A 15,384-nucleotide genomic window follows, 5' to 3' on the forward strand; every position below is an offset into this window, starting at 1 on the left:
GAGAACCCTGAATCCAGAGAACCCTGAGTCCAGAGAACCCTGAATCCAGAGAACCCTGAGTCCAGAGAACCCTGAGTCCAGAGAACCCTGAATCCAGAGAACCCTGAATCCAGAGAACCCTGAATCCAGAGAACCCTGAGTCCAGAGGGCCATGAGGACAGGTGGTCTCCCTGTCGGACTCAGAGACTATGACCTTTAACCCGCTACAGCGGAGTGAAGAACTGGAACCAGGACAGGATCCCAGCTGAGGAACCATCAACACAGAGGGAGAACACACTTTGGACCAGCTGGAATTCAGCTCCTTTGATCTTTAATTCAAACTCAACACCAAAAAAAAACATGCTTCTGTTTAAAACCAGAACCTTGTCAGATCTGTAACATTTGGACTAGAGGACCAAAGCAAAGACAGACGTCCCTCATCCTTCATCCAAACGCCGCGTCATGGCGGGAAATCAGCGCCGCCGCTCCTCCATGGAGCTTCACAGCCTGCTCTCCGGGATCCTGCTGTCCTTCTCTTGGACGGGTTCGGTGGGACCGGAAGGTCCGGCTTCCCCGTCGGCCTCGTCTGCACAGATTCAAAACAGAAGAGTTGGACGGGACAGACGGAGAAACGACATTTTGACTCTGAGGACATCTCTGTGGTTCTGGAGTTCAGAACCTGCTGGGTTCATGAAGACTGAACTGATGAATGTTCTGGACCGAAATCATCCCAGATGGAGTCTGAGGTTCTCTCCAGGATGGACCTCACTTTGCAGACTGAGGGAACCATGACTCAGCGTCACACTGAGTCCACTGAGATCCTCAGACCAACCAGTAGATGGCAGCATTTCCACCTGGAGGCTGGACTCTGGAACCAAAACGCCTCGTTGGTTCTGCAGAACCATCTGATGGTGCTAACGTCAGTCCACTTCCCTGAACGTCTCATGGGTTTTCAGGTCAGGTTTGTGATGAAGGGTGAGGATGACTACGGGGGGGGGGGGGGGGGCAGCTTCATCAAACCTCAGCAGGAAACTCAAATCCAGCAGGTGGAGGTATTTAGGCTGAGCTCCACCCACAGGAGGACTGACCTTTGATGTGACGGGCCAGGAGGCGTGGTCCTGCCAGTCCGATACCGAGGGCACCGATGGGGGCGGTGGTCAGGATGGCCAACACCGCCAAGGTCAGCACGTCCAAACCAAACTTGATCAGAGTCTGGTCCTCCTCCTCCCTCGCCATGTCCAACGCCTTGGAGCCGATGGCGGCCTGGAGACGAGGAAACGGAACCATCAAACCCTCTGAAGGCGACTACAGTGAACCTGCAGGGGGGGGGGGGGGGGGTCACGGGGCTCTGATGGTTCTACGGTTGTCTGATGTCTGTTGTTGTTGTTTTCAGCTCTTTACATTCTTCTGGTGGGGAGGATCCACACCAACAGAACACAGCAGAGGAACACAGATCACACGTTCTCCAGGGGGGGCTGTATGCCTGGACCAGACAGCCCCTAACCCATCTGAAGCCTCCTCCTGCTGGAACCTCACCTGCACGGTGGCCTTCGGCAGCCAGGCCACGGCGATGAAGAGTTTCTCCTTGAGGTTGAATCCGGCGTGATGGACCAGCAGGAAGGTGACGAGCAGACGGACTAGCAGACCCAGACTGATGCAGGCCACGCCCAGACCTGAACGGGTCAGAGTTCAGGGAGGGTGAGGGGGGGTGGGGACCCAGCTGGTGTTTTGTGAAGTTCTGGGGTTCTGATGGAGACCCTGACCCCCCGCGGTTCCTCTTACCCACAGTGCTGGGGCTGAGGGTGGAGATGGTGATTTCAGCTCCGATCAGACCGAACAGGAGCGGCTGGAACAGGTCCCAGCACCGACCCACCATGGCAGCCACCGGAGCCTGGAACGGACCTTCATGTTAGCATGGGCAGTGGGCCGGTAGTCTGGTGGGTCGGGGGTCCTCGTACCTTTTCACTTTTCCAGCCCAGAGCAGCACAGAAGGAGTGGACCAACGTACAGAGACCGCCGGCTCCAGAGAACCCGACCACGTGACTGAAGAAGACGGAAAACACGGACAGACCCAACAGCATGAGGGTCCTCCTCAAAACCAGGTCCTCCTGCGGGCAGCAGAGCTACAGTCAGACATGTGACGTCATCGGGGGAGGAGTGAGACCGCCGCGGCGAGCCGTCCCACCTGGTCATTGCTTGGAAACAAACACAGGAAGAAGCCCACAACCAGGCCAGAGATGACCCCTCCCACCACCTCCAGCAGGCCTTGGAGGACGGTCATCCACGTGGAACCTGCAGCACAGCACGCTCTCATGAGGGGGAGGGTCCACGGCGGCTGTGGCGGGCAGGAGAGAGTCTCACCTGTGGAGAAGGCGATTCCCAGGCAGGTGGAGAAGCCGGTGATGGCGAGGATGTCGTCGAAGCTGCCGGCTGCCATCAGCAGCGTGGGGATCCCCTGAAAGAGGCGGTTCCGGACGGTTCCGAGTGAGTCATGGACACTTCATCAGGAGAACCCCCCCATTACGACAGTATTACAAGTTTAACGGGGCGCCCCCTGCTAGCAGGAAGCGGGTCTGCAGGTTACCTTCTCCACTCCCAGTCCTTCTCTCTGCAGAAGCAGCATTGATGGAACCACAACCGCCGGAGACACGGCCGCCAGAACGAAGCTGCAAGACAGCAGAACCTGCAGGTGAGGAACAGGTTCCACAGGTTCCTGCCACAGAACCGCTCTGTTACCCCAGGATGAAGCCCCACGTCCATGGAAGACCCAACAGGAAGTGCGAAACCACGGCCACGACGGACGCCTCCACGGTACAAGGACCCACCGCAACACGGACACACACCGCCTTCAGACGCTGCAGGGCCTGCACACACACACAGAAACACACACACACAGAAACACACAGTCAGTGTGAGTCCCTCAAACACCACATGTACACTGAACAAAAATATAAACGCAACACTTTTGTTATTGCTCCCATTTTTATGGTATGAACTCAAAGATGTGAAACATTTTCCACATACACAGAATAACCAGTTCTCTGAAATATTGTTCACAAATCTGTCTAAATCTGTGATAGTGAGCACTTCTCCTTTGCCAAGACAATCCATCCCACCTCGCAGGTGTGCCATATCAAGATGCTGATTAGACAGCATGATTATTGCACAGGTGTGCCTTAGACTGGCCACAAGAAAAGGCCACTCTGTAATCTTCAGTTGTATCACACAGCACAATGCCACAGATGTCGCAAGTTCTGAGGGAGCGTGCAGTTGGTATGCTGATAGCAGGAATGTCCACCAGAGCTGTTGCTAGGGAATTGAATGTCCATTTCTCCACCATAAGCCGTCTCCAAAGGCGTTTCCGAGAATTTGGCAGCAGATCCAACCGGCCTCACAACCGCAGACCACGTGTAACCACACCAGCCCAAGACCTCCACATCCAGCATGTCCACCTCCAAGATCGTCTGAGACCAGCCACTCGGACAGCTGCTGAAACAAACGGTTTGCATAACCACAGAATTTCTGCACAAACTGTCAGAAACCGTCTCAGGGAAGCTCATCTGCATGCTCCTCGTCCTCATCGAGGTCTCGACCTCACTCCAGTTCGTCGTCGTAACCGACTTGAGTGGGCAAATGCTCACATGTAATGGCGTCTGGCACGTTGGAGAGGTGTTCTCTTCACGGATGAATCCCGGTTTACACTGTTCAGGGCAGATGGCAGACAGCGTGTGTGGCGTCGTGTGGGTGAGCGGTTTTCTGATGTCAATGTTGTGGATGGAGTAGCCCATGGCGGTGGTGGGGTTATGGTATGGGCAGGCATATGTTATGGGCGAAGAACACAGGTGCATTTCCTTGATGGCATTTTGAATGCACAGAGATACCGTGACGAGATCCTGGGGCCCATTGTTGTGCCGTACATCCAACAACATCACCTCATGTTGCAGCATGATAATGCACGGCCCCATGTTGCAAGGATCTGTACACAATTCTTGGAAGCTGAAAACATCCCAGTTCTTGCACGGCCAGCATACTCACCGGACATGTCACCCATTGAGCATGTTTGGGATGCTCTGGATCGGCGTATACGACAGCGTGTTCCAGTTCCTGCCAATATCCAGCAACTTGGCACAGCCATTGACGAAGAGTGGACCAACATTCCACAGGCCACAATAGACAACCTGATCAACTCTATGCCAAGGAGATGTGTCGCACTTCGTGAGGCAAATGGTGGTCACACCAGATACTGACTGGTTGTCTGGGTCCCCTGACCCCCTCAATAAAACAAAACTGAAGATTTCAGAGTGGCCTTTTCTTGTGGCCAGTCTAAGGCACACCTGTGCAGTAATCATGCTGTCTAATCAGCATCTTGATATGGCACACCTGTGAGGTGGGATGGATTGTCTTGGCAAAGGAGAAGTGCTCACTATCACAGATTTAGACAGATTTGTGAACAATATTTCAGAGAACTGGTTATTTTGTGTATGTGGAAAATGTTTCACATCTTTGAGTTCATACCATAAAAAATGGGAGCAATAACAAAAGTGTTGCGTTTATATTTTTGGTCAGTGTATGTTCATGGACTGAGATTTGTCGACGCACTGAGGGGTCCAGTCCGAGTCCGGCTCTGGTCAGAATGACGGACAGGGCGATGTTCCTCAGAGCCGCAGACCAACGAGTGTCGATGAAGACCGCCGTGGTTATGTAGGGAACATTACGCAACAGCAGCCCAGCCAGGAGCATGCCTGCACACACACATGCACAGTTACACACACACACACGCACAGATATACACACACACACACATGACCACACACACACAGACGTCTGGAGTCAGTTGGTACGGTCTGCCACCAGTCAGCATCAAGCATCAAAGGGTTCATTTGCTGGACTGTACCAAGCAGTGGAGGGAAGGGGGGCAGTGTTGGCAGTTGGATCATTCCCACCAGCTTGCCCCCCAGCACGGAGCAGATGAAGAGGATGATGATGCCAAACAGGTTCCCCCCAGGCAGGCACTCCCTTCCAGTGATGGACCAGACCCCCCCGAACAGCAGAGCAAACAGACAGGCTGCAGAGAGACGGGACAGAGACCCCCCCTGAATGCAGCTCTTTGGAAAGATCCAGACGGTCACTGTTTCTACATGTATGAACACATGCTCCACAAGTATGATCACATGACTGACTGGTTTCTCTGGATGCTTCACCACGTCCAGCAGGGGGCGCTGTAGGACCTCCCCCTGTTTCCTGTACACAGACCTCCTGCTCCATAAGCTCCACCTCCTCTGTGTTCTCCAAAGTTCTCCTTCCAACTTTTAATCAATCTTGTGGAAACGGTCACACAAGTCCTCGTCTGGCCTTCGTTTGAAGCCTAACCCACCTCCACCTCCACCTCCACCTCCTACTCCTCCTCCTCCTCATCCACCTCCACCTCTTCCTCCTCATCCACCTCCACCTCCTACTCCTCCTCCTCCTCCTCCTCCTCCTAGGTTTCAGGTTCATCATGATGCCTTTCTTTCTGTTACCTACTCATTTGGGGGGGGGGGGGGGGCGTTCTTCTGTACCTTTGGTGATGAGGAGGTTGAGGAGCCCCCGCGGTCGTGGACATCTGCTCCTCACAGTGGCACAAGGCCCACAGCAGGAGGAAGAGGAGCGTGGCGCCTTCATCTGGTGGAACAGAGAACACAGAGACGGAAATGTTCAACCTGAAGGAGGAGAACCAGAACACCAACAACAGACCCCCCCCCCACACTGGTTCTGATCCATGAACGTCACAGGAATCACAGAAGTAGGAGCATGAGAACCTCTGAAAAACCCAAACTCCTGACTCTGACGGTGCAGAAGGACTCCAGCAGAGCCGCTTCAGCCGACGTTTCTCACAAACCGACAATTCTATGGTCCAAGCACCAAAGTTAGTCTGGATGAACCTCAGGATCCGTCTCTCGGAAAAGAGCATTAGCCACACCGTTCACTCAGTTATTACAAAAATATTCAATGTTTATTTATTATTTATTTTATATAACTAACGGCTGCAGACAGGAAGTCACTACCAGTACCAGTAACGCGCTTATCATCTCCGAGCATGACGTGAGGAGAGCCTTCAGGAGAGTAAACACCAGGAAAGCAGCAGGTCCAGTTGGCATCTCAGGTAGAGTCCTCAGAGCCTGCGCAGACCAGCTAGCACCTGTGTTCACAGAGATATTCAACACTTCTTTATCTCAGTCGGTGATCCCTACATGCTTTAAGGAGTCTGTTATTGTTCCAGTCCCAAAGAAACCCCATCCTACTTCCCTCAACGACTATCGACCTGTAGCCCTCACCTCAGTGGTGATGAAGTGTTTTGAGCGACTGATCAAAGACTTCATTATCTCCTCACTACCTGACACACTGGATCCACTACAGTTTGCTTACCGTTCGAACCGCTCAACGGATGACGCTATCTCTCATCTACTTCATACTTCTTTCACTCATCTGGACACTGGAAGGGGAAATTATGTTAAAATGCTCTTTGTTGATTACAGCTCAGCATTTAACACCATAATTCCCTCCATACTCACCACCAAGTTGGAACACCTGGGACTCAGCCCATCTCTGTGTCAGTGGATCTCCCATTTCCTAACTGGCAGACCACAGGGAGTAAGGATGGGCGGATATGTCTCAGCTTCCATCACTCTCAACACTGGAGCCCCTCAGGGTTGTGTTCTGAGCCCTCTACTGTACTCACTGTACACGTACGACTGGCCTCCACCAACTCCACCTCCATCATCAAATTTGCTGACGACACCGTTGTGGTGGGCCTGATCACTGATAATGATGAGACGGCCTACCTGAAGGAGATTGGACATCTGGAAAACTGGTGTGAGAGGAACAATCTCCTCCTAAAGACAAAGGTAGTTGATAGTAGACCTCGCCACAAAGCAGAAGAGGAACTACCAGACCCCCGTCATCGACAAAAGCCCAGTGGAGAGTGAACAGCGTCAGATACCTCGGTGTCCACATCACGCAGGACCTGTCATGGTCCTATCACATCAACACCGTGGTGAAAAAGGCCCGGCAGCGCCTCTACCACCTTAGACGCCTGAGAGACTTTAGACTGCCCTCTGTGGTGCTTAGGAACTTTTACTCTTGCACCATAGAGAGGATCCTGACGGGAAACATCACAACCTGGTTCGGGAACAGCACCATGCGGGACAGACGAGCTCTCCAAAGGGTGGTGCGTTCAGCTGAGCGCATCATCCACACCGACCTCCCTGACCTGCACTCAATCTACAGCAGGCGGTGCTGGACCAGGGCCAGGAAGATAGCAAAGGACCTCAGCCACCCCGACAACGGACTGTTCTCACTGTTGCGGTCAGGAAAGCGTTTCCGCTCTCTGAAGGCTAACACAGAGAGACTGAGGAGGAGCTTCTTCCCGCAGGCGATACGGTCTCTTAATCATTAATCATGGACATTATACACACAAGCCACTTTCACATATGTCACTTTAGAGCATATTTGCACACATTCGGACATTCTGTTTTTATGTTTTTATATTTTTATATTCCTATATTTTATATCTATCTTCCTATTCCTATTGATATTCTTTTTTGTTTGAGGTCGCGGGCGGTCGCCTAAGCATTTCACTGCACATTGTACGCTGTATGATTGTGTGTGTGACAAATACAATTTGAATTTGATTTGATTTGAATTTTATTTGCCCCCAGTCTCAAAAATTTGGACTGTCATGCTGCTGAAATGCAGGATGACTTTCAGAACCGCTCCAGTCTCCTGATAACAGGAAAATGTTAGACGTCCAGCCTGACCAGCAGGGGGCGCAGCACCACTTCTTTATTATTCAGAACCAGGAGAAAAACATAAATAACTTCAGCAAATGAAATCTAAAATCACTAAAAGGTTTAAACCCTGAAGGTCAGATCAGCCACAACATTTAAAAGACCACAACAACAGCAAAGAATAAAAACAACATTACATTCTAGACATTCACACATTTCAGGAAACTGAAGACATTATCTGAAAAAAATGAAACCTTCAGAAAGCAGGAAATGGTGGGTATTATGGGATGTTACTGACTAGACGATGACAGTTTGCCATGACGACGTCTTCAGACAGCTTCTGGCCACGCCCACTGCACAGGCTTGATGGTGAAACCTCCTCCTGCTTTTCTCTCTTCTTCAAAGCGTCATCAACTGACCAGTGACATCCCATAATAAATACCCTTTTCTGGTTTCTTTTTTTAACGTTTTGATTTCTGGAAAAAGTTTAACTTTTATTTATTTTTATTCTGTTTGATGTCTGGGAGCCGGTTTAGCTCGTGCTGGTTTGCACGCCTTCCGTCCGTGAAACCAGGGTTTGAATCCGGGCTGCTCCCTGTTCCCTTCTCTACTTCTCTGTCGGTCCCAAGCCCGGTTGCTTTGAGAAGGTTGCGTCAGGAAGGGCATCCGGCGTAAAACATTGCCAAGTTTACCATGGCTGTGGCGACCCCTGATGGGAAAAGCCAAAAGAGAAAGAAGAAGAAGATTCTGTTTGATGTCTGGATTTATAACTGTACAGGCGGGTATTCTGCTAGCTCCCACGATAAGTTTGAGGCTAAGGAAGTTGATAACCTCAGCTTTCAGTTCCAGAAATGGAGGTATGTTTCAGGGTAGGTCAAGTTGCCGTAGCAACTGATGCTCTGAACATAACCTGGTCTGGAGCAGGTTTAGTTGAAGGTTAGTTTGTTTACAGAGAGGTGAAGCAGCATGGCGTGTCCATTTGAAGATGATTTAGTGGATGAAGAAGCTCAGATCATACTTTTTCCACCGTGAGAGGATGATAAGACCACATATGGATGTTGGAAAGATAAACTTTATACTTTGATCTAACTTCATTATTTGCTTCAGTTAAGATAAATCATTTTTATTTAGTTAAGTCACCTTAAAAATATTTTCAGACAATTATTTTCCTTTCATTCAAGTTAATTTAACTAAGTAGATGTAACGTTGGTCCTGCTGTTAGATCGGCACCGCAAAGGATTCTGGGATATCATTCCCTTTGCCTGTCTGGACGGATTTTGGTTTAAGTGTGGCTTTTTGACCAAATGTGTTTAGTTTTTTAGCTGATTTACTTTGTTTTACCGAGTTATTTTGTCCTACTGACTTTATGTCTCTGCACCATGAGTGAGAGTGAAGGAGAGGATGATGAGTTTATACAGCACCACTACAGTTAACTGGTATGTTGGCAATGTTGGAAAATTCCTAAATGAATTAAGCATATACCGTTTTGTTGTTTTTATTGTTATAAAAATGAGGATCTAATGGCTCAAACTTAGACATATGAAAGTTCAAGAAATATAATTCATTAAGATTGAAAAAATATTACTTGAATTGGAGTAATATGACATTTAGATAAATATGTAAATTTGAGTTGTATTAACAAGTGTTTAGTTTTATAGACGTAAGAAATTAGGTTGAATAAATTTAACTCAATTATTTGTTACCAATAGAAGTAATTCATTTAAGTTGGTAAAATCACATCTAGTCCATTTCTAGATGTGAGATATATATATATATATATAAATATATAGAGATATATAGAGATAGATATATATATATGAAGCCTGGAAAGTGAAGGTGACAGTGGTGCCTGTGGTAATTGGAGCACTCGGGGCAGTAACCCCCAAGCTGGAGGAGTGGCTACAACAGATACCTGGAAAGACCTCAGACCTCTCAGTCCAGAAAAGAACAGTGCTAGGAACAGCTAAGATACTGCAGGACCCTCAAGCTCCCAGGCCTCTGGTAGAGGACCCCAGCTAGGGGGAGTAACCACCCGCGGAGGGTGAGAGGGGCGTTTTTTATATATATATATATATATTGGTCACAATGAAAATTAAAATAAGATCAGAAACTTGTGCGTTTACAATGTTGTTAAAATCTCAGACTCCGTCTCACTGAAGTATAGCCTCTCTTTTTTTCTCCATGCGTTTCCATGGTGACTCCGTAAATCGGCGATCCATTGAGAATGTCTTTATGTACCTGCTGTGCACGTGCATTAACCCAGGGTTACCAGGTGGAGCGTAATTACACTAACTCATATCCGGTCTTTGGGAACCGACATACCCAGAGTAAGCAAGTTCAGGTGGATTTCAGCCAGAGTTCAGGCTTAAAGTCAGGGGAGTTTAAACATGACTCCTGGAATACCCCCCTGTTGTGTTGTTGTTGTTTGTTTGTCGTTGTGATCTTTAACACGATTGGAGCGATTTGACCTTCAGGGCCACCGTACTGATCCACTTCAACTGAGTTGCATGTGCATGTGTTGTTGTGAGTCTGTGTGTCATGTTGTGTCTCTGTGTTGTGTTGTGTGTCATGTTGTGTCTCTGTGTTGTGAGTCCGTGTGTGTGATTGTGTGTGACTCACCCCGCCGTTCTCCCCCGTGGCGTCCGGCTGGCTCCTGCGTGGCAGCACGGTGATCTCTCTCTCCTCCTCGTCATCTTGAACTTTACTCCCTCTCTTTACCACAGTGTGTGTGTGTGTGTGTGCGTGTGTGCGTGCACAAAATAGAGAGAAGATGGTGAGTTAAAGTTTGCACTTTGCTCTTTTTGGTGCAGCCAAACCGCCGCCGTGAACCCGACGCCTAAAATAAACTTTGATTCATCAGAATTGAAGTCAGACTTCAGTTTCTGAGACGGACCGGTTCCTACAGACCTAAAACAAGATCATCAAAACATTTACACGATTCTGTTCCACTAATAGAACCCAGGTTCCAGTTCCACAGCTGACTTGATTCTTTTGGACATAAACTGGGTTCCAGCTGCTAAAACCCACAAAAACTGGATTTCTGAAGATTAGAAAACTAGAGAATCTGCCTAAATTCTTAGGGCCATGAATGTTTGAAACAGTTTCACCAACTGATCATCAAAGCAACCGCAGGTTCCACACATGTCCTGCAGCTGGCTCAGCCTGGCTCCGTCTGGTTCAGCCTGGCTCAGCCTGGTTTAGTCAGGTTCAACCTGGTTTAGTCAGGTTCAGCCTGGTTCAGTCTGGTTTAGTCTGGTTTAGTCTGGTTAAGTCAGGTTCAGCCTGGCTCAGCCTGGCTCAGTCTGGCTCAGCCTGGTTCAGTCAGGTTCAGCCTGGTTCAGCCTGGTTTAGTTAGGTTAAGCCTGGTTCAGTTTGGTTCAGTCTGGTTCAGCCTGGCTCAGCCTGGCTCCGTCTGGTTCAGCCTGGCTCAGCCTGGTTTAGTCAGGTTCAGCCTGGTTTAGTCAGGTTCAGCCTGGTTCAGTCTGGTTTAGTCTAGTTAAGTCAGGTTCAGCCTGGCTCAGCCTGGCTCCGTCTGGCTCAGCCTGGCTCAGCCTGGCTCAGCCTGGTTCAGACAGGTTCAGCCTGGTTTAGTTAGGTTAAGCCTGGTTTAGTTTGGTTCAGTCTGGTTTAGTCTGGTTCAGCCTGGTTCAGTCTGGCTCAGTCTGGTTCAGTCTGACTCAGTCTGGTTCAGTCTGGTTTAGTTAGGTTAAGCCTGGTTCAGTTTGGTTCAGTCTGGTTCAGTCTGGTTCACCCTGGCTCAGTCTGGTTCAGCCTGGTTTAGTCTGGCTCCGTCTGGTTCAGTCAGGTTCAGCCTGGTTCAGCCTGGTTTAGTTAGGTTCAGCCTGGTTTAGTCTGACTCAGTCTGGTTCAGCCTGGTTCAGTCAGGTTCAGCCTGGTTTAGTCTGGCTCCGTCTGGTTCAGTCAGGTTCAGTCTGGTTTAGTTAGGTTCAGCCTGGTTCAGTCAGTCTGACTCAGTCTGGTTCAGCCTGGTTCAGTCAGGTTCAACCTGGTTTAGTCAGGTTCAGCCTGGTTTAGTCAGGTTCAGTCAGGTTCAGTCTGGCTCAGCCTGGCTCAGTCTGGCTCAGCCTGGCTCAGCCTGGTTCAGTCAGGTTCAGCCTGGTTTAGTTAGGTTAAGCCTGGTTCAGTTTGGTTCAGTCTGGTTTAGTCTGGTTCAGCCTGGTTCAGTCTGGCTCAGTCTGGTTCAGTCTGACTCAGTCTGGTTCAGTCTGGTTCAGCCTGGTTTAGTTAGGTTAAGCCTGTTTCAGTTTGGTTCAGTCTGGTTCAGTCAGGTTCACCCTGGCTCAGTCTGGTTCAGCCTGGTTTAGTCTGGTTCAGTCAGGTTCAGCCTGGTTCAGTCTGGTTTAGTTAGGTTCAGCCTGGTTCAGTCAGTCTGACTCAGTCTGGTTCAGTCAGGTTCAGCCTGGTTCAGTCTGGTTTAGTCAGGTTCAGCCTGGTTCAGTCTGGCTCAGTCAGGTTCAGCCTGGTTCTATGTGGGCAGACTTCAGACTCTATCCAGAGGACCATCACTGACCCCCCCCCCCCCGGAGTCGGGCTGAACCACTAAAGTTCCTCTCTAAGGAGGCGGTTCCCAGAGCGCCGTGTCCGAGCAGAACCACAGAACGAGAAAATGTTCTGGATGAGATGCAGCAGCTAAAGAGACGACGTGGACCTCAGAGGATCATCTAAAGGATTCCAGAACCTGAAGGAAGACTGGAACCAGGAGAAGGAACAGGTTTAGAACCACATTCAGGAGACGGGCTCCAGGTTCTTCAGGTCAAACCGCGTCTGAGCCCGGAACAACAGAGGAAACATCCCAACAGGGATGTCGGCCAGAGGTCCAAGGTTGTGGTTCTGAGGAGAGGACAGTCTTTCATTTGGGAATCCAGGGTTTGGAGGAACACCGGTGAGGAGCAGAACCAGAACTGCTGGAGGTCCAGAGAGAAATCTCAGTCAGGATCTGGACTGAAATGTCCAGCTGGTTCTGGTAAACCCTGATGTCTTCAGTCCAAACGGTGGCCAGTAGAAAGTTCTGGAGGACTTCACGGTTCTGATGGAGGTCCAGATTTCAGCTTCCAGCAGAAGCTTCCTTCATTTAACTGGAAATGATTGAACTGATGGAACTAAAGTGTCCAGAACCAGAACCACGACCTACAGCTGCAACGTCCTGCAGAACACAGCGGCCAGAGGTCAAAGGGCAGCCGCTTATCTGCAGAGGTCACGCTCTGACCTGGCTCTTTAAAGACGCGGCAGAAGCTCCGCCCTAATGGTTTTACGGCGCCGGGTTGTTTGGTCTGACCCTCGAGGAGAAGGTCGTCTGCAGACGGAGACCGTCACACGGCCTAGAACACACGAGCAGGGTTCCACTCTGCTCATGGGGGTTCTGTAGGACCCGGACTGTCCAGGTTCTCCCAGTCCAGACCTGCAGGACCCCTCTAGACCCAAAAACGGGAACACGTTTGTCAGATTATCTTCATGTCAATCTTTTCATGAGCAGCATTTATCGATGGATCTGAGTAATCATTAAACCCCCCCCCCCCCCTCCACACACATGTACACATGGACACAGAACATGTCCTCTGGTTCCCTGCAGGACGCTAGAACTCTCCTTCTGCTGAACATTCTGCCTGAGCGGCGCTCTCTGCTGCCGCTGTCCGTTCAGTGGACTCTGACTGTTACACCTGCGTGTGTTGAGGTGGAGCAGGGGGCGGGGCTACCTGCAGAGCCGTGGTTACCTGAACTCCTCTGCTGCTCTGAAGGTAGCGGCTGGTGGATTCTTCATCCATCATCTGAAACAGAGATTCTGGTACAGTGAGGGGAGGAGGTCACAATGAGGTCACGCAGAGGTCACAATGAGGTCACAATGAGGTCACAATGTAAAAGACCCATTTTAATTGTTTTCTTATTATTATTTCTTTTGATTGAAGATGCCCTTAATTTCAAAAGAAGTATGTTGAAGATGTAAAAGAACATTATAAAAAACAGTGTTAATATTTGTAATGTGTTTTGAAGACTTTTATTGTGAAGTTCTCACCTACTTCTGTGAAATCCCTGTGTCAGTTCAACAGAAACAAAAAAAACGGCAACAAAGGAAACAGACAAAAGACGGACGGATAACTGTGTAAAGCTGTAATGTGTTTTTGGCATCTACCTGGAAGGCGAACAGGTATGATTTTTGGTTACTGTACACATTTTGTGATTATTTTCAATTGTTTTATGTAAAATAACAAAATATGTTTCTGTTTGAAGTTATCCAACAATCTAAAGCTACTAGCTGAGGTAAAGAATGATTGTATATCAAAAAGGAATTATTGTTAGTTTGTGTTTATGCTTTTCTTCAGCTCTTACGGTGTGACTATGACTGTGGGGTAAATAAATGGGTTGGAATACCCCGTCATAGTCCATCAGTTACTATCATGGAGTCCATCGTCTGAATCAAGTCCGGCTGGAATGCTACACTCAATGAGGTCACAATGAGGTTACACAGAGGTCATGCAGAGGTCACAATGAAGTCACGCAGAGGTGGGATGATGCTGCCCCCTAGTGGGTTGAGTGTTAAAGACAGAGCAGTCAGAAGGTCTGACGCCGCCCAGAGACGTTCTAGAAGAACCAGAATACACAGACAGTCGTCTTTACTCACCGAGGAGATCATCTCTACTGCAGAACCACTGGAAGACAGGAGAACTTCTTTAGAGGTTAAAGGTCAACGAGAGCACAGAGGAGGTGGAGGGTCTCTGGAGGTTCTCCTTCCACTTCCTGCTCCTCAACAGGAGACAAAACCAGAAAAGATCAAAGAGGTTCTGCTGCTAGAACCTCTTTGATCTACAGATGATCAGATGATTGATCATGGGGGGGGGGTTACTGTGAGATGAAGACTGAAGAAGACGAGATGAAGAGTCAGAGTGTCGGAAAGCAGACTGAGGAGGAAGAGGAGGGGGTTCACCTCCACACAAAGTCTCAGTCTGCAGACACACAACTCCACACAAAGTTACACAGTCTACAGATACACAACTCCACACAAAGTTACACAGTCTACAGACACACAACTCCACATTAAGTCACACAGTCTGCAGACACACAACTCCACACAAAGTTACACAGTCTACAGACACACAACTCCACACAAAGTTACACAGTCTACAGACACACAACTCCACACAAAGTCACACAGTCTGCAGACACACAACTCCACACAAAGTCACACAGTCTGCAGACACACAACTCCACACAAAGTTACACAGTCTACAGATACACAACTCCACACAAAGTTACACAGTCTGCAGACACACAACTCCACATTAAGTCACACAGTCTACAGACACACAACTCCACACAAAGTTACACAGTCTGCAGACACACAACTCCACATTAAGTCACACAGTCTACAGACACACAACTCCACACAAAGTAACACAGTCTACAGACACACAACTCCACATTAAGTCACACAGTCTACAGACACACAACTCCACATTAAGTCACACAGTCTACAGACACACAACTCCACACAAAGTTACACAGTCTGCAGACACACAACTCCACATTAAGTCACACAGTCTACAGACACACAACTCCACACAAAGTTACACCGTCTACAGATACACAACTCCACACAAAGTTACACAGTCTGCAGACACACAAC

General features: G+C 49.1%; 1 protein-coding gene and 1 long non-coding RNA gene across 4 annotated transcripts; one reads left to right on the plus strand and one right to left on the minus strand.

Moving 5' to 3' along the window:
* Positions 1–277: 277 nt before the first annotated feature.
* LOC101175383 (sodium/hydrogen exchanger 9B2) lies at positions 278–14,588 on the minus strand. Of its 3 annotated transcripts, XM_023966109.1 has the most exons (15): positions 14,383–14,588; positions 13,478–13,531; positions 10,365–10,457; positions 5,538–5,640; positions 4,874–5,044; positions 4,579–4,721; positions 2,716–2,843; positions 2,564–2,645; positions 2,341–2,434; positions 2,165–2,271; positions 1,938–2,087; positions 1,762–1,870; positions 1,516–1,652; positions 1,068–1,242; positions 278–565 (listed from the first exon to the last, which is right to left on the minus strand). In XM_023966109.1, the coding sequence occupies exons 1-15, from the start codon at positions 14,392–14,394 to the stop codon at positions 480–482; spliced, it is 1,644 nt and encodes a 547-aa protein (XP_023821877.1). In that variant the 5' UTR covers positions 14,395–14,588; the 3' UTR covers positions 278–479. The 3 variants fall into 3 exon arrangements, with proteins under 3 accessions (XP_023821877.1, XP_023821878.1, XP_023821879.1); XM_023966110.1 differs by lacking the exons at positions 10,365–10,457; positions 13,478–13,531; positions 14,383–14,588 and adding an exon at positions 8,044–8,205; XM_023966111.1 differs by lacking the exons at positions 10,365–10,457; positions 13,478–13,531; positions 14,383–14,588 and adding an exon at positions 6,030–6,629.
* On the plus strand, positions 13,753–14,153 carry LOC105353762. The gene is made up of 2 exons (XR_908495.2): positions 13,753–13,908; positions 14,084–14,153. It is a non-coding gene; the product is annotated as an uncharacterized LOC105353762 (long non-coding RNA).
* Positions 14,589–15,384: the final 796 nt, after the last annotated feature.

Source organism: Oryzias latipes, chromosome 18 (genome assembly GCF_002234675.1).
Source record: "Oryzias latipes chromosome 18, ASM223467v1".
Classification (NCBI taxonomy): Eukaryota; Metazoa; Chordata; class Actinopteri; order Beloniformes; family Adrianichthyidae; genus Oryzias; species Oryzias latipes.

Excerpts from the sequence above, each read along its gene's own strand:
- LOC101175383 (XM_023966109.1), bottom strand. Across the intron at positions 2,844-4,578 it reads GACTCGGACTGGACCCCTCA|GCCCTGCAGCGTCTGAAGGC; the intron begins GTGCGTCGACAA and ends GTGTGTGTGCAG. Across the intron at positions 2,088-2,164 it reads TGTTTCCAAGCAATGACCAG|GAGGACCTGGTTTTGAGGAG; the intron begins GTGGGACGGCTC and ends TGCTGCCCGCAG.